Genomic DNA, 24720 nt, shown 5'->3' on the forward strand with positions numbered 1-24720 from the left:
GCTGGACAAGAGGACTTCAGGACGTGATCTCCCCGGACCCTGCGTCCTCACAGTCTTTCCCTTGTCCATAGTGTTTCCCACCCACCCCACCCCCGAGTGAGCCCCTCTGGCTGACTCAAGCATTCAATAAAGACTGTACACTGCCGATGTGCGTGGCTCATGCCTGTTCGTCCCTGACCTCCCTCCCAACTCAGCGAGTGCCACGGGCCTGGGGAATCTGACATGAGATCCGTTTATGGGAGGTGAGGGTGGATGCACGGCAGCATGGATGGCTGGAGTGGGGGAGGGCAGAGCGGGGGCAGTGGAAGATGATGCCAAGGGGAAATGAGAGGATGAACAGTTGGATGGAAGGATGGAGTAGGAGATGGAGAGATGACAGAGAAGTAGGATTTATCGCCGGAACACGTTCAGTTTTCCACTTCCAACCTCATATGTGTTCACAGCTTGAGCAGCTAGAACAATTTGCCGTAGAAATGACCAGGGTAGCATAGAAATGACCAGAATACAGGGGCAGAGCAATAGGACAGTGGGTAGGGCTCTTGCCTTGCACGTGGCCAACCCAAGCTCGCAATCCCTGGCATCCCATGTGGTTTCCCGAGTCTGGCCAGGAGTGATTTATGATGTCACAGAGTGAGAATTTTCCAAGAAGCCTTGAGTGCACTTGTCTGTCAAACTAAAGAGCCTTTAGTGACCAGCAGGGGCTTCCCAGCCTTGGAGCAACAGGCCCCATGTACTAAACAGCAGCAGAAGCTGGGTCCAGGCAAAGTGGTGTTTTTTTTTTGGGGGGGGGGGTTCACAGCCAGGGTTACTCCTGGCTCTGTACTCAGGAATTACTCCTGGCGGTGTTCGAGGGACAATATGGGATGCTGGGAATCAAACCCAGGTCGGCCACATGCAAGGCAAACACCCTACCTGCTGTGCTATCACTCCGCCCCCCAGGAAAAAATTTTAAACATTCCTTATCACATTCTGCTTGGCTCCATCAAGCAAATTTCTCATTAGCTAAAAAGCAAGCCAGCACAATTATGGTACAGAAGCCAAAGGTTATGCAGCTAGCTTTGAGTGGTTAATTGGGGGTAGGCAAATTTCCTTTAAAGGGGACAGTGAGGACAGTGGTGCAGGTTGTGTCCAGGGCATCCTGGCCCCTCACTGTGCTTCCCAGCTGTCAGCAGCCACCTACTTTTCTGCTAACTTGAACTTACTTCATTTCTCTGAGAGCAGAGCTAGGAGTAAACCTGAGCATTGCCAGGTATGGTCCCAAAAGCAAAATAAGTGAAATGCCCAGAATTCATTTCATTTTTCTTTTTTTCGGGAGGGGGGTGAGTCCACAACTGGTGATGCTCAGGGGTTATTCTGCACTCAGAATTACTCCTGGTGGTGCTCAGGGGATCATTTGGGATACCAGGAATCTAACCCGGGTCAGCCACGTGCAAGGCAAACACCTTACCCACTGTACTATTACTCCAGCCCCCAGAGTTTGTTTCTTAGGGCTCTGAAGAATAGGAAATCTAAGCGCTGGGATGGGGTTTCTTAAGGGGGCCTGGTTTCCCAACAGCCCTCTTTGGAACTGTTCCAAATATCACAGAAAGGAGAGAGAGTTCTCTGGAGCTTCTCACAGGGCACTAATCCTATTGTCGAGGGCACCAACTTCCTATGCTAGTCACCTCCCAAATGCCACCTTGGGACCATAAAGATAGCACAGTGGGTAGAGCACTTGCCTTACCTGTGGCTGACCTGGGTTCAATACCTGGAACTCCATTTGGTTCCCTGAGCCCTGATAGGAGTGATTCCTGAGGGCTGAGCCAGGCATAAAAAAGCCTGGAGTCAAAACCCAAAAACCAAAATGAAACAGAAAAAAGATGCTGAAAACACATGAGAATCAGGTTCTTCAAAGTACTGCACCGCAGCCTGCTGCCACCCTTTCATTCTGTTGTGGCATTGCACGGCCGCACACACTTCACTGTGCTACTTGCATATGCTGCTTGTAGTTCACTGGGTGGCACGTGATGCATTTGCATGCTTGCTCACCAACAATCCTCTTGACATACTGCTCACATACATCCAGCCCTCAGTGCTCCATGTGCTTGCTGGCAAGTGCTCTCCTTGCCCCGGGCTCACCCACCCTCTCACATTTGAGTGGTGGTGCTTGTGCGTGCCTGGTGGGAAGCTGGAGATCACACACTGTTGGGCTGCAAGGGGTCCCAGAGAGCCTCTGGGATTACCTGTGCATATACCTGACCCTGGTATGCACAGTATTTCTTGTCTCGTTTGGGGGCCACAGCTGGCAATACTCACGTTTATTCCTGGTGGTGCTCTGGGGGCCATATGGGATGCCAGGGATTGAACCTGGGTCAGGTTTAAGGCAAGCACCTTACCCACTGTATTATTTCTCCAGCCTTCCAGGTGCTTTTTTTTTAACTCAGTGAGAGTGGATGAGCCATCAAGGAGATAAACACAGATGGAAAAGGAGGTGATTAAGGCATAATCTCTGAATGAGCTGAAGTGATCGTATAGAGGGCAGAGTGCTTGCCTTGCCTGTGGTTGACCCAGGTTCAATTCCCAGCAACCCATAGGGTCCCTTCACCCCACCAAGGGTGATCCCTGAGCGCAAAGCCAGGAGTAAACCCTGAGCACCACCGGGTATGCCCCGCCCCACAATGTTCCCTGCAATATTATAAAATGAAGTGACCAAGACATGGAGGGGGCCAGTGCAAAACACAGAGGAAGTCAGCAAGAATGGCTGTACTAGGGGACTTAGGGGGGACACTGGGTAAAGATGAGATACATGAGGACCACGTGGAGAAGGCATAGTAAGCAAAAAGATGGACGTGACAGGCACTGTTGATGGCTGTGTAGGATGAGAATGGAACAGTGCAAAAGGGCTTACACTGTGGAGATTCAGACTTGTGAAAAGAGATCTGGTGGAGAGAAAACCCTAGGAGAAGAGGGGGCAGTAATCACAGTCAATTATTTCCCTGAGATTCTTGGTAAAGAAATCGGAGAAAGAATGCAGAGGGTAAGGCAAACATGCTTTGCCTAAAGCCAAGCCAGGTTTATCCGATTTATGTGTGTTCCTCCAACACACCACCAGGGGTCCTTCACGAGCAATGAGCCAGTAAAAGCCCCTGAGCATTGCAGGGTGTGACCCAAACTCACGCCCCTCGTCAAAATGGGCAAAGATAGAATGACAGTTGAAGAATGTGGAAGCCAAGAGAAGTTGTTTCCCAACAGTTGAGGGGTGCAGGGAGCCACACCTGACTGTTTATGGATTACTCCCGGCTCAGGGCTTATTGCTGACTCTGCCCTCAGGGATCACTCCTGGAGGGATTCAGGGAGCATATGATGGGGATCAAACCTGGTTGGCTGTGTAAGGCAAGTGCATTGCTGATGGTACTATCTCTCCAGCCATATAGCTGTGTATATGTGCTTATTGTTGTTGTTGTTGGTTGTTTAGGGCCACACCCAGTGGCACTCGGGTTACTCGGCTTATTCCTGGCTCTATATTCAAGAATCAGTCCTAGTGGGGCCAGGGACTGTTTGATGTGCCAGGGATGAAATCTGGGTCAAGGCAAGGTTTCTACCCACTGTACTATCACTTTGGCTCCAGGCCCTTATATTTATTTGTTTGTTTGCTTGCTTTGCTTCTGTTTGAGGGCCACAACTGGAAGTGTTCAGGGATTATTCTTGGCTCTGGGCTCACAGATGACTCCTGGCAGGGTTGGGGATTAAAATATACAGTGGAAGATGCACATTTTAAGAATAACTGGCTTAGGGGCCAGAGCGATAGCACAGTAGGTAGGGCATTTGCCTTCAATGCAACCGACCTGGGTTCAATTCCCAGCATCTCATACGGTCCCCAGAGCACCGCCAGGAGTGATTCCTGAGTGCATGAGCCAGGAATAACCACTGTGTATTGCCAGGTATGACCCTCCCCCCCCCAAAAAAAAATAGAATAACTGGTTTATCATAATGCCCATAAGTAGAGAGAAAGGGGGAAATTGTCTGCCATAGAAGAACGAAGGGGAGGATACTGGGGACATTTGTGGTGGAAAATGTACACTGGTGAAGGGATGGGTGTTCGATCATTGTATGACTGAAACTCAAACATGAAAATTTTGTAAGTGTAGCTTGTAGCTCACAGGAAGAAGAAGAAGGAGGAGAAGGAGAAGGAGAAGGAGAAGGAGAAGGAGAAGAAGAAGAACTGGTTTATAATGCCCAAAAGGGGGGAAAGGGGAGGGAGAGAAGAGAAGTGCCTGCCATAGAGGCCGATGGGTTGGGGGAAGGAAAACCGGGGCCATTGGTGGTGGGAAATGTACACCTGGTGAAGGGACTGGTGTTGGAACACATGACTGAAACCCAATCATGAACACCTTTGTAACTGTGTTTCTCACTGCAATTCAATTTAAAAAATAAAAGAATAAGGACAATGGGAAAAATAAAAATCTGATGCTTATAAAAAAAAAAAGAAGAACTAGTTTTGGACCGAAGCAGTAATATGGCAGGTAGGGCAATTGCCTTGCCCACAGCTGACACAGATTCGATATACATGTGGTCCTCTGTGCTCCACTTGGAGTGATCCTTGAGCACAGAGCCAGGAGGAAGCCTTGAGCACTGTGGGGTGTAACCCAAAAACAAACAAGCTAAGTGACTGGTTTTAAATAATGTGACCCCAGGCCTTACCCACACACAGAATATCACCACCATCTCTCCAGAAATTTCCTTCATGAATCCATGGGGCCCCTCCTGCTGTGGTAGTTTAAAACTGGGGGTGAGGGGGAAAGGGAACATTGGACGGGGATAATCTGAGAAGGGAAGCAGATGGAACAGTGGAACGAAAGAGAATGGCTGGGCATATTTCCCAGGGGGAGTGATAATGAGCCTCTCCCAGTGCTTCAACAGGAGTGGAAATGGCCAGGGGGTCAGGCAGGGCTGGGCGGGGGGCGCGACTGTGACACAATAGGATGCAAAACTGTGTCCCATACCTGTCACAGAGCTCCCATATCCCCTATCATTTCCTGGGTGCTAAGGGTGCTCCCAAAATCCTTTGCTCTAATATTTGGCTAGGGGTTTTGGGAGGAGGTAGAAAGAAGGGTTTCTAAGCAGGGGTGAGGGGGCAGGAATGATGGAAAGGGCTGGGAAGGGCTGTAGGGAAAGAATTTGCCTTCAAGGGACAGGGAAGGGTGGTTAGTGCAGGAAAAAAGGAAGTACTGAGAGGGGCAGGAAGGAGAGTACGGGGGTAGGGCACTTGCCTTGCACTAGGCCCAACAGGGTTCAGACCATGGCACCCCATATGGTCCCTGGGCTGGTGTGATCCCCTGAGTGTACAGCCAGGAATAACCCCTGAGCACCTCCAGGTCCAAAACTGGAGGAGGAGGAGGAGGAGGAGGAGGAGGAGGAGGAGGAGGAGGAGGAGGTGGAGGAGGAGGAGGAGGAGGAGGTTTACTATTTTATTTATTTAGTTGGTATTTACTTAGTATGTATTTATTTAGTTGGTTCACACCTAATGGTGCTCAGGGATTATTCCTGGTGGTGGTGGTGGAGGAGGAGGAGGAGGAGGAAGAGGAGGAGGAGGAAGAGGAGGAGGAGGAGGAGGAGGAGGAGGAGGAGGACGACGACGACGAGGTTTCCTATTTTATTTATTTAGTTGGTATTTACTTAGTATGTATTTATTTAGTTGGTTCACACCTAATGGTGCTCAGGGATCATTCCTGGTGGGCTCAGGGGACCATATCGGGTGCCTGGGACTAAACCCAGGTCATTTGTATGCAAGGCAACCACCCTACCTGCTGCATTATTGCTAAGCATTTAATGCCTTCTTGGTTACTGATTGGTTTTGGATCACACCCAAAATAGGTCCTGATGCTGTGTTCAGATCACTCCCTGAAGCCAGCTCTTTGGAGGATTGTGAGATGCTGAGGATTAAACCCCTGGCTTCAGCGCGGCCAAAAAGCACACACTCCAGCCTTCTGTACTCCGACCTACTTAAATCCTTACAGCATGTTTATTATGTACCCCTGCTGCCCCTGTTAGAAAATGGGCCCCTGAGAAGGTGGAGGTTTATTTGTTTTATGGTCTAGCTTACGGCTGTAAGATAAATAAATAGCACTGTATCACTGTCATCCAGTTGTTCATCAATTTGCTTGAGCGGGCACCAGTAGACTGGCTGTTACTGTTTTTGGCTTATCCAATATGCCATGGGGAGCTTGCCAGGCTCTGCCGTGCGGGCGGGATACTCTCGGTAGCTTGCCAGGCTCTCCGAGAGGGACAGAGGAATCGAACCTGGGTCCGCCGCGTGCAAGGCAAACGCCCTATCCGCTGTGCTATCGCTCCAGCCCAAGATAAATAATAAATAAAATAAATTAAAATAAATTTAAAATAAAAACTTTTTAAAAAAACCCTAAATTCTGAAAAAACTAAAAACCCTAATAAATTAATAAGTATAAAATTTAAAAACCTGATAGATTTATCGAGAACAAGGAATTGATCCGTGTTTCTGGGGATGGAAATAGACCAGGGAAGTCTTTGGAAGCCGTAAAAGTGTCTTCAGTAGGAAACAAGAGAATCCGGCCCTTGCGAAGCCTTGGCCAGGAATCTGGTGACTCGGGAGCTCATGGACAGCCGCGACAGCCACAGCGGTGACCCGGGATGAAATCGGAGGGGCGGGGCCTCCGGAGGCTCCGCCCACCGCGGCGGGCCGTACCGTGGGGCGGGGCTGCGGGGTGACGTCTCGCGCGCGCGACGTCGCTGCGCGCCTGCGCGCCGTCCCACGTGCGGAATCCCTAGACTCGTGTCTCCCCGGACGCCGCGCAGCTCCGTGCACGCCATGAAGCCAGGTACGGGCCGGGGTGGGGCAATCCGGGTCGGGGGCCTGGGTGGGAGTGGGGGTGCTCGGCCGCCGTGGGAGGAGTGGGGCGCAGCGGTGCTGCACCTACAGGGCTCCTGTCCCCGGTAGGGAGCGGGGCTTGCTTCTGCCCCTGACCGATCCTGAGCCCGAACCCGGGGGTTTTGGTCTGGAGATGTTTGATTTCCTTGGCTTCCGAGGTCACAGCCGTGAGTCGAGCTGCCTTGCACCTAGGATTTGCGGGAGGGGAGGCGCGAGGGGCCCGGATCGGAGTCGAAGTACTCACTGGGCGTTTTGAGGTGCTTCCTGTTCCCCTCGTGGGAGTCAGGGCTTGCAGCCGCAGGGCGTGGCTTTTGAGAATGTTTTGGTCCCCCGCGGGAGAATCCCAGACTTTGGCTCTAGGCGCTAGATCGGGGGCACCCCCCTTCATCTCCGCGTTTGCTTCCCCTGTCACTGCTACTGCCGGCGACCTCTTGACCCGAGCCCAGCTTCTCCACGCGGCAGAGTGGAGGGTTCACCCTCCGCCCCGCCTGCTGGTGCGTGGCTCCCGATGGCCCGCTTTGCCGCCCTCCTCTCTTCCCGAGGGGGGCGGGTCCCCGAGGAGAAGATAAGAGTTTTTATGATGAGAGTGGCTTTGTAGTTGGGAAATTGGCCCTCGCGCCCGGGATAGGTTTGGGCGGGAGCGACGTTAGTCCCGGCGCTGGAATGGTTCTGGAGTGGATTTTCCCCCTTGGGCTGGAGTGGTTCTATATTGGATTTTCCCCCTTGGGCTGGAATGGTTCTATATTGGATTTTCCTGGAGATTGTGATAATCCCACCTCGTGTCTCATGACAGAAAGGGGAGGCCTGATGTTTGACAGCTGAAGAGGCTCCTGAGTATTTATGGCTTCTAAGTATCAATGCTGGACTCTACTTACCAATCTGCTGTGTGACCTTGAGCAGATAGCTTTCCCTTTCTAATCCTCAGTTTCCCTAACCAAGAAAATAAAGTTAACCAGCTGTAGTTTAAGGGCAAAGTGATCATCTTTTTGCAGAAAGTGTAATGTTGTACTCTTCATACAATATGTCAGTTCTCTGAGAAAGCTAGAAAAAAATAGCACAGTGCTTGGCATAATACTGGCTTTTTTTTTTCAGGGGACCCAAATTAGATTCTTTTAATTTTTTTTCTAACACCACTCCTTGCACCCCCTCACTTGGAAAAGTCTTCTACTATGACCTGTCACTGCTACTACTGGTGAAAAGGGCCTTTTTTGTTTGTTTGTTTTTTGTGTTTTTGTTTTTTTGGACACCCCTGGCAGGGCTCAGGGCTTACTCTGGCTCTATGTTCAGGGATCACTCCTGGTTGGGCTCAGGGGACCATCTGTGGTACTGGGGATTGAACCTAGGTCAGCCCTGTGTGCAAGGCAAGTGCCCTATTCACTGTATTGTCCTTTGACCCAACCAAAATCAGTCCTGGAGGGTTTTTTTTCTCCTCTTGACTTGTGCCTGTGGCAAAATGGCTTCATCTGGGGGCATGGAGGTGGGGCAGTGGGTGTACTCATGAAGGGGATTTGGGTGAACCAGGCCCTTCCCCAGTTCCCTGTCTTCATTGTTTGGGGATCTTCTGATAAAAGTGCAGGTTGGACCTCCCCACAGACTACAAGTTGGGCCTCCATGTGGCCATGGCTGACAGACCGACACAGTTGGGACATCACACCCAGCATTGCTCAGGGCTGACTCCTAGCTCTGTGTCCAAGAATCACCTCTAACAGGGTTGGAGAACCACATGCAGTGCAGGGGACTCAACCCACGATTTTCTTTGTCCACTGTCCTATCTCTATTTGGAAGCGGAGGCTACTGTTTGTGGTGGAAGGAGGAGGATTTGGATGTGTAGAAGGAGGACTAGGGTGGAGTTGTCTTTGGGAGCGATAGTTTGGGGTGACGCCTGGTGGTGCTCAGGGCATCGTGTGGTTCTGGTTGCTAAACCTGGGCCTCCCACATGAGAAGCCAGCAGTCAGCCCCTTGAGCTATTCCTCAGCCAGTTTTTGAGATGGGGAAGCCCAGGTTTTAAATGAGAACGAACCAAGGAACCCACACCCAGCACTCCTGTGTGAGACTGGGGTGCGGTAGCTTTTCCGCAATAGAAGGGGGGTGCTCAGAAACGGGGTGCCTGGCCGTGCGTTCATGTGTATCTTCAGGTTTGCTGATGGATATTTACAAGTCTTGGAGGTGGGTGCTGCAGGATCTGTCTTACAATGTGGTCAGGGTGACCCGAACCTTTGCCCATGTATGTGGCCTCTGAGTGCTCCCCCCCACCCCCACCCCATTGCACCTCCAGTTATCTGCCTTCAGAGTGAACAAGGGACTTTAACCAGGGGTAGAACTCGGGGCTTACAAGTCCCTGACAGCTCAATGGCACCTGTACTTGGGCCAGACACCCTGCAGGCCCAGTAGCCCTCCATGGCGTGCTGAGCTTGGTTCCTGCAGGAGAGGTAGACTGGCCATACTGTGCCTGGGGCCTGAGAGATGGTTCTGGGGATCAGGTGCTTTTACCTGGCATGCATCGCCTTAAGCACAGAGCCAAGAGGCAGCCCCTGAGCACTGCTGGGTGTGGCCCAAAAAGCCAAACAAAATCACCCTGTCTGATCATTGACAGAAAACAAATATCAGCACAGGGGGACAGGAGGACCCCCCAAAAAGGCCCTTCTGAGGGAGGAACATGTATGCACCTTCCAGGCAGGCGGTTGGGACAGCAGAATTTGGAGAGGGGTAGGGGTGGGGATTATCTTGGGGGGATGCAACCTGCAGAGAAGTGGGGGTGGGGGGATGCAGCTGGACTTTGACTCCCATACAGAACCTTTCCTGCCCGCCCCCCGCCAGTTGATATTTTTTTTTTAGTAGGTGAAGGGTAGCATTGTCACTGCAGTGTCCCCGAACACACACACTTGGTGGCAGTGTCCTGACAATCGTACACAGGTTGCATATGTGTACACATACACACACAAGAGCGTATGCTCTACCCCAGAATTCCTAGGTGCCTGGAGTGGGGCCAGGGAGCCATACTCCTCCGCATCCCCACAGAGGGTCTTGGAAAAATACCCCCCCACCTCGGTGTCTTTTTGGTTTCATTTTTTCACGAGCTGAAGGGAAGATTTGGGCTGCAGTGCCGGCTGCAGGCAGCAGAGGGCGCGGTGGCTGGGAGGGAAGCCAGACCCGCCCCGCAGGGCCTGGGCACCTTCAGCTGAGCTGATGATTCCTCGCTCCAGGGAAGAGAATCCTTGGCACCAACTGAGATCAGAACCAGCTTTCATACTTATGGAGCTCACGGGATTATTATTTATTATTATTATTATTATTATTATTTGGGAGGGGGGGCTGGAGCGATAGCACAGCGGTAGGGCGTTTGCCTTGCACGCAACCAACACGGCCGACCCGAGTTCGATTCCTCCGCCCCTCTCGGAGAGCCCGGCAAGCTACCGAGCAGTCTTCAATACGCCAGACACAGTAACAACAAAGTCTCCAATGGAGACGTTACTGGGCCCGCTCGAGCAAATCGACGAACAACGGGAGGGCCTTTACCTTTACCTTTACCTTATTTGGGAGGGAAGGGATATTTAAAACTATCCGCCCAAAAATGTATATATATAAACAAAAATGTATAAAACAACCAAAAAATTCAAATACGGACTCTATTCCCTCCAGGAAAATTGTCAGCTTTGAGCAGTGTATGAAGGGTGGTACTCGATCCTAGTGTAATGCAAACAGTCTCTCCCTGGGCTCTTTGTTTGGTTTGATTTGGGGGTTTGCAGTGGGAGGGGCTCAGGGATGGGTTCTGGTAGTCAAAGGTTCTGGGAATCAAAGTAGAGTCGCATCCCCCCACCCCCACTTCTTTGCAGGTTGCACACCCCCCCAAACAGTCCCCACCCCTACCCCTCTCCACACCCCTGAGGTGCTGCAGGGGACATATGGGGTACAGGGGGGGTCGGACCGTGTCTGCCACCCGCTGCCCGCTTGCTGCGCCCCAGTTTCTCTTGTCTGCACCGGGAGCACCGCTTCCTTGTGGACCAGGAAGCTTGCCAGCTGCCTGGCCAAGCTCGGGGCACCCCTCCGACGCCCCACGTGCCGGGACCCTGACCCCTTCTCTGCTTCCCTGCAGGGTTCAGCCCCCGTGGGGGCGGCTTCGGGGGCCGCGGGGGCTTTGGAGACCGAGGAGGCCGCGGTGGCGGCCGAGGGGGCCGTGGGGGCTTCGGAGGCCGCGGCCGTGGGGGCGGCTTCCGAGGAGGCCGAGGCCGTGGAGGTGGAGGACGAGGTGAGTTGGGGGTGACGGTGGGGAGAGGGGTGCGGGGAGGGCTGGGGTCTCCCGCTCACGGCCCTCTCCCCGCCCACTCCCGTGCAGGTGGCGGAGGCGGTCGCGGGGGCGGCGATGGTGGGTTCCAGCCCGGCGGGGGCAACCGAGGCCGCGGCCGGGGTGGAAAGCGAGGAGGCCAGTCGGGCAAGAACGTGGTGGTGGAGCCGCATCGGCACGAGGGTGAGTGACGGGGGCAGAGAGCCCGCCCAAGTCCTTGGGAAGGTGGGGGCGCCCAGCCCTCATCCCGCTTCTGCTCCCCTCCCCCAGGGGTCTTCATTTGCCGAGGGAAGGAAGATGCTCTGGTCACCAAGAACCTGGTCCCGGGAGAGTCGGTGTACGGAGAGAAGAGAGTGTCCATTGCAGTGAGTGCAGGCTCCCTGTGTCCCGTCCACAATCCCGCCCCCCCCCCCCCCCCCCCAACGGCCCAGACAATCCACCAGGCCCTCTGACTTTCAGGTTCCAGGCCCACATCTAGGGTGTGGCGGGAAGACCCCACACTAGCTCACTATCTGGTGTCCCCCCCCCCCCCCCCCCCCCCCCACACACACACACTCACTTTCCTGGTCAGACTCTGCTTCCTTTCTTCCTGATTCCTGCTGGTAAGGCTGGGGGGATAGTCAGGGGACCAGCCCCTCTGCTCCTTCCTATCGGCCCCCATCTCCTCCTCTGCTTCTCGGGGCACATCCTGGCGCCTGCCCGTCTCCCGCTTCTGTCCTTCATTGCCTCTTTCTGGACCAGTCGCTCCCAGGGGCAGAGGGGCTGGCACACGGATTGTGCCGCCATCGTCAGTGCTTGTCCAGTGGACCTGTTGGTCTTCTGGCCACTTGGTTTGTCTGTCACGGCCCCTTTTCCCCTGAGTCATGAGCACACGGGCGCTGCACCCCTGTTGGGCACTCCGCCTTCCCCTCTAGGACCATGATAGAGGCCTCAGCTCCTCTTGGCGGGACTCTTGCAGCAGAGCTCCACCGCTGACGGCCATCCCCATCTCTCCCCATCCAGGAAGGAGACGACAAAGTCGAGTACCGGGCATGGAACCCCTTCCGCTCCAAGTTGGCAGCAGCCATCCTGGGAGGTGTGGACCAGATCCACATCAAGCCTGGGTGCAAAGTGCTCTACCTGGGCGCTGCTTCAGGCACTACTGTCTCGCATGTCTCTGACATCGTAGGGCCGGTGAGTGGAATGGGGGGGATGCGGGGCCCAGCCCTGCCCGCTCTGGGGTGTCTTTGAGGAACAGCTGGAGCTTGGACCAGCTGATTGCCGAAGTTGCCAGAGCTTCCTCCAGCATCCTCAGGCCCGAGGGTCAGGGGGCCTCAGGGTTAGAGGGTCCCGGAGCTGAGACCAGAGACCCCAGCCTGTTGGTTGGACACATGTACCCCCAAATCTCGGCCATTGGTTTCTCCTGAAAGAACAGAAGGACTCAGCTTTGTGCTGTGTCCATGCCCTGTACTGAAACTCTTGGGTTTTTGGCTCCTTTTCTTTGGGTTTTGGGGCCACACCCTGCAGTGTTCAGGGCTTGGAGGTCACTCCTGGCACAGCTTGGGGGACTAGATGTGGTACCAGAAATTGAACCCAGGTTCTTCATGTGTAAGCAAGCGCTCTAGCTGCTGTATTGACTCTCTTAGAGGACCCAGACCTCTTCTCTCTGTGACTGGGCCATTTGCTTTATTATTTTATTTTGGTTTGGGGGTGCAGGGTGGGGGTTGGGTCACACCTGGCAATGTTCAGGGGTTACTCCTGGCTCTGCATTCAGCAGTCAGGGCCATACAGGGTGCCAGGGATCAAATCTTCATTGGTCGAGTGCAAAGCAAACGCCGTTTCTGCTGTACTATATCTCCGGCCCCCTGGGCTGTGTGCTTTGGTGACTGGGGGAAAAACCCCAGCTCTGGTGCAGGCCTTTGAGAATAAAAGAACCAACTGTGAGTTTCTTGACCTCCTTGGAAGGGCTGAGAGTTAATTTCCCGAAAGCCCTTGGCGCTGTGCCTGCCCCCTGCAGGGTCTTCCTCTGTGTGTGTGAGTCTGACTCAAAACCTGCATTGCTCTCCTGGACTCTTGGAGCATGCAGAGTGAGATTGAAAAACCTTTGGCCAGGCAGGCAGCTCACTGCTTTGAACGTCCATGTATAGTCTCCTGTAAAACAGACTCCGTAAGACCCAGCCATCCCAGCCGCACCCAACGCCAGCATGAATGCTCGGCTGACCTGTCTCCCTTCTTCCGGTGTGTGATCTGGGTGTTTCAGGAAGCGCTTTGGTTTCTTTCAGGATGGTCTGGTCTATGCAGTTGAGTTTTCCCACCGCTCTGGCCGGGACCTCATTAACTTGGCCAAGAAGAGGACCAACATCATTCCGGTGATTGAAGATGCCCGGCACCCGCACAAGTACCGCATGCTCATCGGTGAGGCCCGGTGGGGCAGGCCAGGCTAGTCCGGGCTTCCTGAGGACCACGCAGCCCCTTGGCCCGACACGCAAGCCTCAGAGTCTGCGGAGATGAGAGGGGTGACGGAATCACTCTCCGAACTCCCAGCCTATTCCCCAGCTCCCCTTTACTCTAAGGCCTGCTTGCGTGTCCTGGGCCTGTGTATAGTTTAAAAGCCTCTTTTGGGGCCTGAGCGATAGTACAGCGGGTAGGGCATCTGCCTTGCGTGTGGCTGTTCCGAGTTCGATTGCTGGCATTCCATATGTCCCCTGAGCATCGCTGGTGTCACCCACAAACAAAAATGAAAGGGCCTCTTTCACGATGCCTTAACAAGTACAGCAGAACCCAGAAAACAGGAGTGGAATATAGTATGCCCTTCAGAGGAGCCCAAGTGAAGATTAGAGTAAAAAAATGAATTGAAAGCATAAGAGCAGCACACTACCCCACACCTGTAACTGGAACATTTTGATGCCTGAGTGATCCCTGTGAGTAGAGCTGGGAGTTAGCCCTGAGAACAGCACATTCCTTTGTATTCTTTTTATGTTTTGTGTTGTTGAGAGGAGGGGTCAGCCCTGCAGTGCTCAGGGGTTACTCCTGGCTCTGCACTCAGGGATCACTTAGGGCCATGCTCAGAGGGTCGAACCCAAGTCGGCCACATGCAGGGCAAGCACCTTAGCCACTGTACTTTTTCTCTTTGGCCCAAAATTCCTTTGCATTCTCAGGTTTTCTTTCCCTCCTGTTTTCCTCCTTAGACCCAGCCTACACCCTTTGTCCTGCAGCCCGTGATTGACAGCCCTGCAGGTGCTCTGGTCTGGACGTGCTCACCGGCTCACTTTTTTGATGACAAATCTGTCTTGCCGCCAGACCAGGGCGTGGGCTCAGGGCAGAGTCCATTGGGTCTGGTTTGTGTCTATTATTATCCCACCCGGGACTGGCCACAGAGTAGAGTCACCTAGTTTACAAGAGGAGTGAATGCATAGTGTGGGGATTGGGCCCATCTTGGAGAGGCACCATGGGGGTGGGGTGCCTGTCAAGTAGTGGGAGCCTGGAGGCAGGGAGAACGTGGGGAACCCGCTGGGGCGGACTGGGAAGTTCCCATGGGCCCAGCTTTCAACTGCCACTAATTTTTCCCTAGCAATGGTGGATGTGATCTTCGCCGACGTGGCCCAGCCAGACCAGACCCGGATTGTAGCCCTGAATGCCCACACCTTCCTGCGGAATGGAGGACACTTTGTGATTTCCATCAAGGTGCGGGCCTTGGGGGAGTGCTTTTAACTGTCAAGCAGTCAGAAGCTAAGGATCCTCCATCTCCCTGCCTTCCCCCAAACCAGTTTGGTCCCTTCTAGCCTTTTCCTCCTCTACTCCCTCTGTCCACCTCCTGTCAGTCAAATAGACGCTGATGGCAAAGGTCTGCCAAAACGAGCAGCTTTGGATTGAAACAAGCTGAGAACATGGTGGTCAAATTCATGATCTGTGGGTCTGGCCAACTGTTGGGTCTCACCTGGCAATGCACAGGGATTACTCTTGGGTCCTTACTCAGGGGTAACTTCTGAGAGTGCTCAGGGGACCATATGTCATTGAACCTGGGTCAGCCTCTTGAAAGGCAAGCACCTTGCCTGTTGTACTATTACTCCTGGCACCTGGCCAACTGAATTTGAATCCCATCTTGCTGTGTCAAGTGTGATCAAGTGACTTGTGTCAGTCTTTAAAGTACAAAGTAGAAATGATTTTTCTTCTCTGTTGATGCAAAGGGTACGTCTATCAATATATGTAAAATGTTCAGGACAATCTGGTATAGAATATAACTATCTAAACGATAGATGCAATTTTGGAGAGGGTGGGGTGGGATGGGTATTTGTTTTGAGGGCATACCTAGTGTGCTGTTTTTGAGGGGTCACTCCTGGTGGTGCTCAGAGAACCTTGGGGAGTTGGAGATTGAATCCAAGACATCCATTAAACTATGTACACATGCATTAAGGCATGTACAACTAGTACATCCATTTTTTAATCTCATTTTGAAGTTCAAAGCTTGGCCAGAGTGATAGTATAACAGGTTGAGTATTTGCCTTGCACATGACTGACCACCCCACATAGTTTCCTGAGCCTGCCAGGAGTGATGGTCCTTGAGTGCAGAGCCAGGAGTAACGTTACCCCGAGCAACTGCTGGGTGTGGCCAAAAACAACCGACTAGAACTCTCCCTGTACCCATCAACCTTATTCACCACTCGCTAGCCTTTTGCTCCATTTATTTTAGTAGCCACGGCCTTACAATTATTGTTAGTGGAGAGGACATAGAGTGGAGAAAAGAAAGTTTAACCAGAGGCATGTAGTTGACTTAGGAGCGACTTGAAACTACTAGTCCAAATCCAAGCCAAAGTAGAAGCCAGTGAATCCCTCTGCACGTGCTTGAGCTTGGGGCAAAGCGAGGCCTTTTGGTGCAAGACAGAGCAGGACAGAGCGAAGCCGCACTGCACCGCACTACAGGCTTGGCTCGGCCCTTCTCTCCTGTGCAGGCCAACTGCATCGACTCCACCGCCTCGGCAGAGGCCGTGTTTGCCTCGGAAGTGAAGAAGATGCAGCAGGAGAACATGAAGCCCCAGGAGCAGCTGACCCTCGAGCCCTACGAGAGAGATCACGCGGTGGTCGTGGGCGTGTACAGGTGAGCAGGGAGGCTTGTGTCCCCCTTTGTCCCCAACCGCGGGGCTGCCCTGCTCCAAGGCGTCTGCAGGCGCTGACTCCCCCTCCTCGCCTTCTTCCGGCAGGCCCCCTCCCAAGGTGAAGAATTGAGGCCCAGCGCCATCCGGATTCTGAGATTGTGTTGCTACTGTTACACGTGTGTTTTTATATTAAAAGACTCCTCCGTTTGCCCTGTCTGCTGCTGATTTGCTTAGCGACCTGGGTGACCCGCGCGGTGGTGCGGGGCTGGGCTCCTCGGCTCCCCCGCCCCCCCTTCCCCGGGACGCGCGGCCGGCACGGCGCATGCTCTCTGCTGAGCGGCCGCTGGCGCAGCCGCGAACCGGATTTCCGCGCTCGGGCGGGGCCGGCAGCTCGCCGCGCATGGGTGCCAGCGGGCGCGGCGCCGCGCAGGCGCGGAACGCTATTCGGGTCACGTGGGCGGGGCCGTGGGGGTGGGGACGGGGGCGGAGTCTGGGCGGGGGGGCCGGTTTGTTGTGGTCGCCATTTTGCTGGTTGCATTACTGGGTAATCGGGCCCTGGCTCGTCGCGTCCGTCGGATCCCCTCAGCCAGCGGGCAGGTCTGAGCTCGGGCTTCCCGAGCGGCTGGAGTCCCCTCGCCCGCGCCCTCAGGTAACGCCGCGGCTGCCGGGCGAAGCGGAGTGCGGTCGCGGGGAGCGGGGCAGTACGGGGACCCGCCCTGGCCGCGGCGCCGCGAGACTTAGCACGAGGCGGAGGGGGGCGGCGGGCAGGTGCCGGCAGCGCCCGGTTATTCATAGTCGGATTCCTGGAAGGGGCCAAGCCCAGGGGAGCGATCTAGGGAGGGGTCTGGGAGGGGGTAGCGGGCCCCGCTCCCGCCCTTTGTTTGGGCTCGGCTCCGCTGGCGCATCGCCGTCGCCTAGCAACAGCTGCCCCGGACGGTGATTGGCTGAGCGCTTGGCGAGCGCGGCCAATGGCGCGGTTGTTGCCATGGCAGGTGTGGACTGCCGGGCTCGCTCGGGCCCCGCCCGCCAGCTCTCGGCCGGCCGGGGCGGGCCTCCAGGGCGGGGGGCGGGACGCTGGGGTCCCCGGGGGCGGGTGGCTGCGCGGGGCGGGGCGGCGGGGCGAGGGTTAACCCGCCCCTCCCCCGTCCACCTGCTTTCCCCCTTCCCCCGCGTGGCCTGGGCTGACCCTCGTCCCCTCCTCTCCCCGCCCCCGGCGGCGGCGGCGGCGGCGGCGGCGGCTGCTGTTGTCACCCACCGGCCGCCTGTCCCGCTTGCCCTCCCCGCCGCGGGGCTTGCCGGGCCCGCCGGGCTGGGACAGGCGGCAGTGTCTCCTCTCCGCTGCCACCGCCGCCATGCTGGCCGCTCGCCCACCCCACTGGGGGCCCCACCGCGCCCCAGCCCCCCGTGGGCCCCGCGCCAGCCTTGACCCGGGTAGGGGGTGGGCGCCGGAGAGAGGGTCCTGGTGTGGGAGGCTCCCGGGAAGAGGGGGGCAGGAGGGGAGCTCCAGGAGAGAGGAGGGGTGTCAGACCGGCCTGGGAGAAGGGGGTCTGGCATGGAGTTTGTTGGGGCGGGTAGGCGGGAGGGACTGCTATGTGAGACCGAGGTTGGCTCTGGGGGCCTTCTAGGAACGGGCACCGCTATGGCGTGACCCCCAGGTGAAGAGCCACCAGAGAGAGGGGCCGCCTGGGAAGAGTGGATGGAGGGGTCTGGGGCTCAGATCCGCTGAGGGGCGAAAGGACCATCCCTTTAAACTTTGCCCTGCACCTGCCAGGCTGGTTGGGGCTGGTCGGTGGCAAGGGGACCTTGGAGTAATGTGGGTTAACAGCTCTGATGAGACCATGGGGGGATTGGGACAGGGTAGGGGGCAAACCCCGCGGAAGGGTGGGTACTCAGGAGAAAGAGAGGAACTGGGCATGATACGGGGAGGAGGCCCCTGGGAATGATGAGCTAGGGCTGGTATAGGGGTTCTCATAACCTTGGTGTGTTGCTGGTCCCCAAGGACCTTGATGTGTTTGGGGGGACCAGTATAAGATAGCTGTGGTTTGGAGGGGGCACAGAGGACATTTCTATGGGTGGGGGTGGGGTGCGAGGGAGCTGCTGCTGAGAGAGGGGAGCCAGGAGTCAGGCTTGCATGTGAGGGGGCACCCCACTCCCCGTGCCTTGGAGGTGTCCGTCTCTCCTTCCCTTCTCCTGATGAATGTCTTTTTGTCCTTTGCTGTCCTGCCCCTTGTCTCCGCCCGGCTCCCCTTCTGTGCTGTCTCCATTGACTTGGTGATCGTTCCTTGAGGATACACACTGTGCCCCCCACCCCACCCCTGTCCCCTCTCTTCAAGGCCACCTGTTGTACCTCTTCCCTTCCTCCGCCCTGCCTTCTCTCGCCTGCCCGGCACTGCCCCTCACGTCCCCTTGTTTTGTGTCTTCCTGCCCTCTTGCAGGTCTCAGCGGCGGTGGCAGCCGAGGTGCAGGATGCGAGAAGGCGCCCCCCGGCCGGGCTCCCGCTCCAGGCCTCGCTCCCCTGCGGCCCTCTGAGCCCACCATGGCCGTTCCTCAGGGCCATGGTCCCTTCTCTGGCTTCCCCGGGCCCCAGGAGCATACACAGGTACATGTGGAAGCTGGACTGCTCACTCCACTTGGGATAGAAGGTTCTGGGTACCAGGAGAGGGAGTGGGGGCCTAGGACAGTCCTCTGTGGGTGCGGAGGGTCCCGTGAGAGTGGAAGAGAGTTGGGATTGGCAGATAGGGCCCGGCTGGAGAGCCTGCCCTCGGGTCCTAGGAGGGCTGGTTCAACGGCTTAGGTTTTCCAGGCATCTGTTTCTCTTTGGGAGAACTGAGCCAGGAGTGACAGCTCCCTGCAGGGCCACTGTGAGGGCACAGTGAGCTGCTGGATATGGGTCCTGGCACACAGCAAACTCATGGCTGGTCCCCAAGAGAAAAGTCTAGCTTAGAAGGTGGAGGCAGTGGGAAGGCGCATGGTGGAGCCAGCAGGGAACAGTGTCTGGATTTTTGAGTGTAGCGACTGTTGAGTTGAGGCTCTGAAATGCAGAGCTGGGAGCTGGTCCACTGCGGGGCCCAGGGTGCTGGATTTACATCTGAGACCCCGGGTACGAAAACTGGGCAGAGAGGCTTGGTGTGTGTGGGGAAGGGCTGGGAAGACCCCAAGGGGTGAAGAGAAGACAAGGGGATGATGACCTTAAGGTGATGGGATACCCAGAATGGATGGCATTAGGGTGGAAGGGTTGGTGGAGGCAGGACCCAGATTTCCCCCACAGTACCTCCCAGTTTTCACTGAACTTCAGAGAAAAATAAAGGAACTAGAGCCGCCTGCCCAGGCAGATCATTGGTCCCATCGCTCACTCAGCAGATCTTTTGAGGAACCCCTGTCCTGTGCAGGCCCTGCACCAGGTGCCGGATATACAGCCAGGAGGCACTGTCCCTGCCCATAGGGACCGTCTGATGTAGGGGAGTCAGTGAGCGGATGAATCCATAGTGGAGAGTGAGGAACCCATGGAGTTGGCCCCTGTAGATCAGAGAGGAAGGCCTGTCCACAGTGTCTACCGCTAACCCTGTCCCAGGTATTGCCCGATGTACGGCTACTGCCACGGAGGCTGCCCCTGGCATTCCGGGATGCGACGTCAGCCCCGCTGCGCAAGCTCTCTGTGGACCTCATCAAGACCTACAAGCACATCAATGAGGTGTGCAGGGTGCAGGGGAGCCCGGCCGGGGGGCTAAGGGGCTCGGCTGCGGGCTCTGGTTGCTCACCGCTCCCCATCTCCTGGCTGGCCGGCGGGGCAGGTTTACTATGCGAAGAAGAAGCGGCGGGCCCAGCAGGCCCCACCTCAGGACTCGAGCACCAAGAAGGAAAAGAAGGTCCTGAACCACGGTTATGACGACGACAACCACGACTACATTGTGCGCAGTGGCGAGCGCTGGTTGGAGCGCTACGAGATCGACTCGCTCATCGGCAAAGGCTCCTTTGGCCAGGTGTGGTGACCCAGGGCCCTGCTGACTGTGGCCCACACAGCGGGGTGGGGGGTGGGGGGACTGGCCCCGGTGCTCAAGATCCTGTGGCCATTTGTTCATTTGTTCAGTCCCTGCCCTGTGTGCACTCCGCAGCCAGACGCTGGGGAAGGCGCCGTTTGAATCAGCACCCCTGAGCGGGGCCTGGCGTGGGGAGGAGAGGGGGCTCCGCCCTGCCCTCCTTCTCCCCTTGCCTCACGGGGCCCTGGGTCCTGCCCTGGCAGGTGGTAAAAGCCTACGATCATCAGAGCCAGGAGCTGGTGGCCATCAAGATCATCAAGAACAAAAAGGCCTTCCTGAACCAGGCCCAGATTGAGCTGCGACTGCTGGAGCTGATGAACCAGCACGACACGGAGATGAAGTACTACATAGGTGAGGCCAGGCCTCAGGCGGAGTGGGACGGACCCCACCCCCAGGCGGGCGCTGTCTTCAGGGCAGGGCATACACTGTGCTTCCCTGGCCTCAGCAGTTCTGCCACCTGTACCTGACCCACCGGGTTCACATGACAGCGCTGGTCAGAGTTTCTGCAGAGCCTGCCAAGGCCAGGCTTCCTATAAGTCTGCTTAGGCAAAGGGCCTTTCTGCAGCCCCTGGGGGCGGGGCGGGGGCCTCCCAGACTCCCCTGACAGTCACTTGCCTAGAGTCATCATCAGGAGAGCCCCACTGTCCATCCTTTGTCCGGCAGTACCTTCCAGAGTCTTATTACTCTTTGGGTTTTTTCCCCGTCTATATCGAGTCCTCTTTTAAATAAAAAAGCAAATGGATTTAAAGAGTGCTTGCTTTAGAGTATAGCAGGCTGGAAAAGTACTACAAATGGAGTTGGGGTTAGGCGGGGAGTCCATTGGGACCCTGGGAAATCCTGGGAAGTGACCACTTGGTCAGAGACCAGAGTAGCCTGTGAGCATGGGGCGGCTGTGTGCGCTGACCCTTGCCCCGGGCCCCTTCCCTCAGTGCACCTGAAGCGGCACTTCATGTTCCGGAACCACCTGTGCCTGGTGTTCGAGCTGCTCTCCTACAACCTGTACGACCTCCTGCGCAACACGCACTTCCGTGGCGTCTCGCTGAACCTGACTCGGAAGCTGGCCCAGCAGCTCTGCACGGCGCTGCTCTTCCTGGCCACACCCGAGCTCAGCATCATCCACTGCGACCTCAAGCCCGAGAACATCCTGCTCTGCAACCCCAAGCGCAGTGCCATCAAGATCGTGGACTTTGGCAGCTCCTGCCAGCTTGGCCAACGGGTGCGGGGCCTCAGGGCTGGGCGGGGCCCTGGTGGAAAGGAGGGACAAAGCTTTGGGTGGGGAGGGCGTGACCCCCGCAGGGCTAGAGTTGGGGTGGGGGGCGGTGGGGAACAGTAGATACACAACCAGGGGGGAAGGGCAGCAGGAGCCTGAGGAAGCTGGGCCCACGCTGGCCAGGTGAAGGTGGGTTGGCGGTTTGGCTTTGAGCCTGCCACCGCCCTTTGCCAAGTGTTTATTCTTGGCACATAAAACTAGAGATAGGCTGGGGGCTGGAGGGGAGCACTTCAGCTTTGCTGAGACATTTCAGAGGGTGACGGAAGTAGCTTGGAAGGAGTCTGGAATGGGCAGGAGGGTGGGGCCATGGCTGCAGGCTGTCCCCCTCTGCCGCCTGGGTTCAGGCTAGGCCGGCAGAGGACCCAGCGGCTAAGGAATTGCAAGTGGTGGTGATTCCAGACAGTGAGTGCAGTGACTCCAGGATGGAAGCTCCAACCTCCAGTGTATGCAGGAGGAAGAGGAGGGTCTCTGGGTCTCCTAGCCTCCAGGGAGTTGGCGGCACCTCTCAGGGAGGCCAGGGTTTCTGACCGCTGCCCCTCTCCTCCCCCAGATCTATCAGTACATCCAGAGCCGTTTCTACCGTTCTCCCGAGGTGCTCCTGGGCACGCCCTATGACCTGGCCATCGACATGTGGTCCCTGGGCTGCATCCTTGTGGAGATGCACACCGGGGAGCCCCTCTTCAGTGGCTCCAATGAGGTGTGCTCCCAAAGAGGGGTGTGTGCTGGAGGGGGTGACGCCGGGCGGGCCCGACCACCCTGACCACCTGCCTGCTCGCAGGTGGACCAGATGAACCGGATTGTGGAGGTGCTGGGCATCCCGCCAGCCCCCATGCTGGACCAGGCCCCCAAGGCTCGCAAGTACTTTGAACGGCTGCCTGGGGGTGGCTGGACCCTACGAAGGACAAAGGAACTCAGGAAGGTGCGGCCCCCGCCCCGTGCCGCTCCTCCTACCCTGGGTGCCCCTCACTCTCTCACACTTGGGGCTCCCTCTCTCCCCGCTTCCTCGCCCTTGTGTCTTTCCCGTCCTTCCTCTCCCCCTCCTCGGCCTTTGCCTTCCTCCCCTCCCCACCCCGCCCTCCTACCCCCTCCCCGACTCTGAGCTTCTCTCTCCACTTCCTCTCTTGTGCCTCTGTTTCCCCGTGTGTGTCTCCCTGCCCCTCCTGCCCACTGACGGCCACTCTCTTGCCCCCCCCTCCCACCCCCTCCCTGCCAGGATTACCAGGGCCCCGGGACACGGCGGCTGCAGGAGGTGCTGGGCGTGCAGACGGGCGGGCCCGGGGGCCGGCGGGCGGGGGAGCCGGGCCACAGCCCCGCCGACTACCTCCGCTTCCAGGACCTGGTGCTGCGCATGCTGGAGTATGAGCCCGCCGCCCGCATCAGCCCGCTGGGGGCCCTGCAGCACGGCTTCTTCCGCCGCACTGCCGACGAGGCCACCAACACGGGCCCGGCAGGCAGCAGTGCCTCCACCTCGCCCGCACCCCTCGACACCTGCCCCTCCTCCAGCACCGCCAGCTCCATCTCCAGCTCTGGTGGGTGCCCAGTGCCAGAGAGGGGAGCATGGGGGCGGCACAGCTCTGCTGCGGCCTGACCCGGGAAATCTAGTTGATGGGGCGACACTGCCCCCCAAGGTGGAGGCCAGGGGCCTTGGCAGATGTACAGGCCAGCGGGGACTATAGCTCAGGCGCAGCTAGGGAGGCACTTTCTGTTTGCTCGCGTAGAGAAGGTAGAGTTCCAGGGGCACTGCTGTTTTTCCCGAGAAGAGAACGGTAGGTTCAGAGTAGGGGATGCCCTGAGCAGCCGAGCGGGCTGGGACAAGCGAGCTCTCTCACCCTGTCTCCAGAAGGGAGCCTGGCTCAGATCCACAGCTGGTTGGTTGCACCTCCAGCCCCCACAGCCCATCTCTGACCCCGTGTCTCAGGATGAGGCTCCGCCCCTTGAAAGTGCTCAGGTTCCCCCATCCAGACCTGCACCCCAGCCTCACCCTAGGCTCCGCCCAGCACCCCCTCACCTAAGGCCTCTTCTCTTCCCTGGCACTTCAGGAGGCTCCAGTGGCTCCTCCAATGACAACCGGGCCTACCGGTACAGCAACCGATATTGTGGGGGCCCCGGGCCCCCCATCACTGACTGTGAGATGAACAGCCCCCAGGTATGGGGCTCGAGGGTCTTTGGAGGTGGGCGGTGGGTGTCTGGGGCCACAGGACCTGGGGCCTTCCTCACACGCGCTACGATTCTTCTTTCAGGTCCCACTTTCCCAGCCGCTGCGCCCCTGGGCGGGGGGTGATGTGCCCCACAAGCCACATCAGGCCTGTGCCTCCGCTGTGTCACTTCCAGGGCCGGGGGCCCAGTTACTCCCCCAACCCCACTGCCTTGGCCGACCCCCATCACCAACCTCACCGCCACCCCCGGAGCTGATGGATGTGAGCCTGGCGGGCGGCCCTCCGGACTGCTCCCCACCTCACCCAGCACCTGCCCCCCAGCACCCGGCTGCCTCAGCCCTCCGGACTCGGGTGACAGGAGGTCGTCCACCCCTCCCACCCCCCGACGACCCTGCCGCTCTGGGACCTCGCTTGGGCCTCCGTGGTGTGCCCCAGAGCACAGCAGCCAGCTCATGACCCCGCCCTCTCCCTGGGGCCCCTCCTGAAGCCATACCCCCTCCTCCCATCTGGGGGCCCTGGGCTCCCATCCTCATCTCTCCCCTTGACTGGAATTGCTGCTACCCAGCTGGGGTGGGTGAGGCCTGCACTGACCGGGGCCTAGGGCAGGGGGTGGAGGAGAGGGGTTCAGGCGTACCCTCCCCACTAAGGACTGGACCCTTGGCCCCCCCTTGTTTTCTATTTATTGTACCAAAGACAGTGGTGGTCCGGTGTTGGGGAGTCCCCTCTCACCCCAGGGCCCTAGGAGGGGGTGGGGGCAGGTAGGGGGAGATGGCCTTGCTCCTCCTTGCTGTACCCCCCAGTAAAGAGCTTTCTCACATGCCTGCCTGAACGTTTGCAGGGGTCCGGCTCCCCTGGCTCAGTCCTCAGAGGCATGGTGGGGAGCGTTGTTGGGGTCGGGGTATGAGAGCTCTGCCACCCGGGCTGTTGGCGCAGGCAAGGCTGCTGTGGGCCAGGGCTCCGGAGTCCTAGTCAGGAGTCCTGGTTAGGGTTCTAGCTCATTTTTGCAATCTCCGGGGTAAA

General features: G+C 57.1%; 2 protein-coding genes across 5 annotated transcripts; both read left to right on the plus strand.

Annotated features, from left to right (window-relative positions):
- The first annotated feature begins 6714 nt into the window (after positions 1–6714).
- FBL (fibrillarin) lies at positions 6715–16443 on the plus strand. The gene is made up of 9 exons (XM_056135664.1): positions 6715–6833; positions 10977–11129; positions 11217–11348; positions 11436–11530; positions 12168–12338; positions 13427–13559; positions 14716–14828; positions 16094–16239; positions 16343–16443. The coding sequence occupies exons 1-9, from the start codon at positions 6824–6826 to the stop codon at positions 16365–16367; spliced, it is 978 nt and encodes a 325-aa protein (XP_055991639.1). The 5' UTR covers positions 6715–6823; the 3' UTR covers positions 16368–16443.
- A 290-nt stretch (positions 16444–16733) lies between these two features.
- On the plus strand, positions 16734–24517 carry DYRK1B (dual specificity tyrosine phosphorylation regulated kinase 1B). 4 transcript variants are annotated; one of them, XM_056135651.1, is made up of 12 exons: positions 16734–16886; positions 18673–18836; positions 19809–19928; positions 20029–20217; positions 20478–20625; positions 21204–21490; positions 22095–22241; positions 22323–22463; positions 22758–22793; positions 22878–23073; positions 23584–23690; positions 23785–24517. In XM_056135651.1, the coding sequence occupies exons 2-12, from the start codon at positions 18774–18776 to the stop codon at positions 24154–24156; spliced, it is 1806 nt and encodes a 601-aa protein (XP_055991626.1). In that variant the 5' UTR covers positions 16734–16886; positions 18673–18773; the 3' UTR covers positions 24157–24517. The 4 variants fall into 4 exon arrangements, with proteins under 4 accessions (XP_055991626.1, XP_055991625.1, XP_055991627.1 ...); XM_056135650.1 differs by having other exon boundaries at positions 22758–23073; XM_056135652.1 differs by lacking the exon at positions 22758–22793.
- The last annotated feature ends 203 nt before the right edge of the window (positions 24518–24720 follow it).

Source organism: Sorex fumeus, unplaced genomic scaffold (genome assembly GCF_029834395.1).
Source record: "Sorex fumeus unplaced genomic scaffold, SorFum_2.1 ptg000122l, whole genome shotgun sequence".
NCBI lineage: Eukaryota > Metazoa > Chordata > Mammalia > Eulipotyphla > Soricidae > Sorex > Sorex fumeus.

Excerpts from the sequence above, each read along its gene's own strand:
- DYRK1B (XM_056135650.1), top strand. The coding sequence starts at position 18,774 with ATGGCCGTTCCTCAGGGCCATGGTCCCTTCTCTGGCTTCCCCGGGCCC. Across the intron at positions 18,837-19,808 it reads GGCCCCAGGAGCATACACAG|GTATTGCCCGATGTACGGCT; the intron begins GTACATGTGGAA and ends ACCCTGTCCCAG. Across the intron at positions 23,691-23,784 it reads GTGAGATGAACAGCCCCCAG|GTCCCACTTTCCCAGCCGCT; the intron begins GTATGGGGCTCG and ends TTCTTCTTTCAG.
- FBL (XM_056135664.1), top strand. Across the intron at positions 12,339-13,426 it reads TCTCTGACATCGTAGGGCCG|GATGGTCTGGTCTATGCAGT; the intron begins GTGAGTGGAATG and ends GGTTTCTTTCAG. Across the intron at positions 16,240-16,342 it reads GTGGTCGTGGGCGTGTACAG|GCCCCCTCCCAAGGTGAAGA; the intron begins GTGAGCAGGGAG and ends TTCTTCCGGCAG.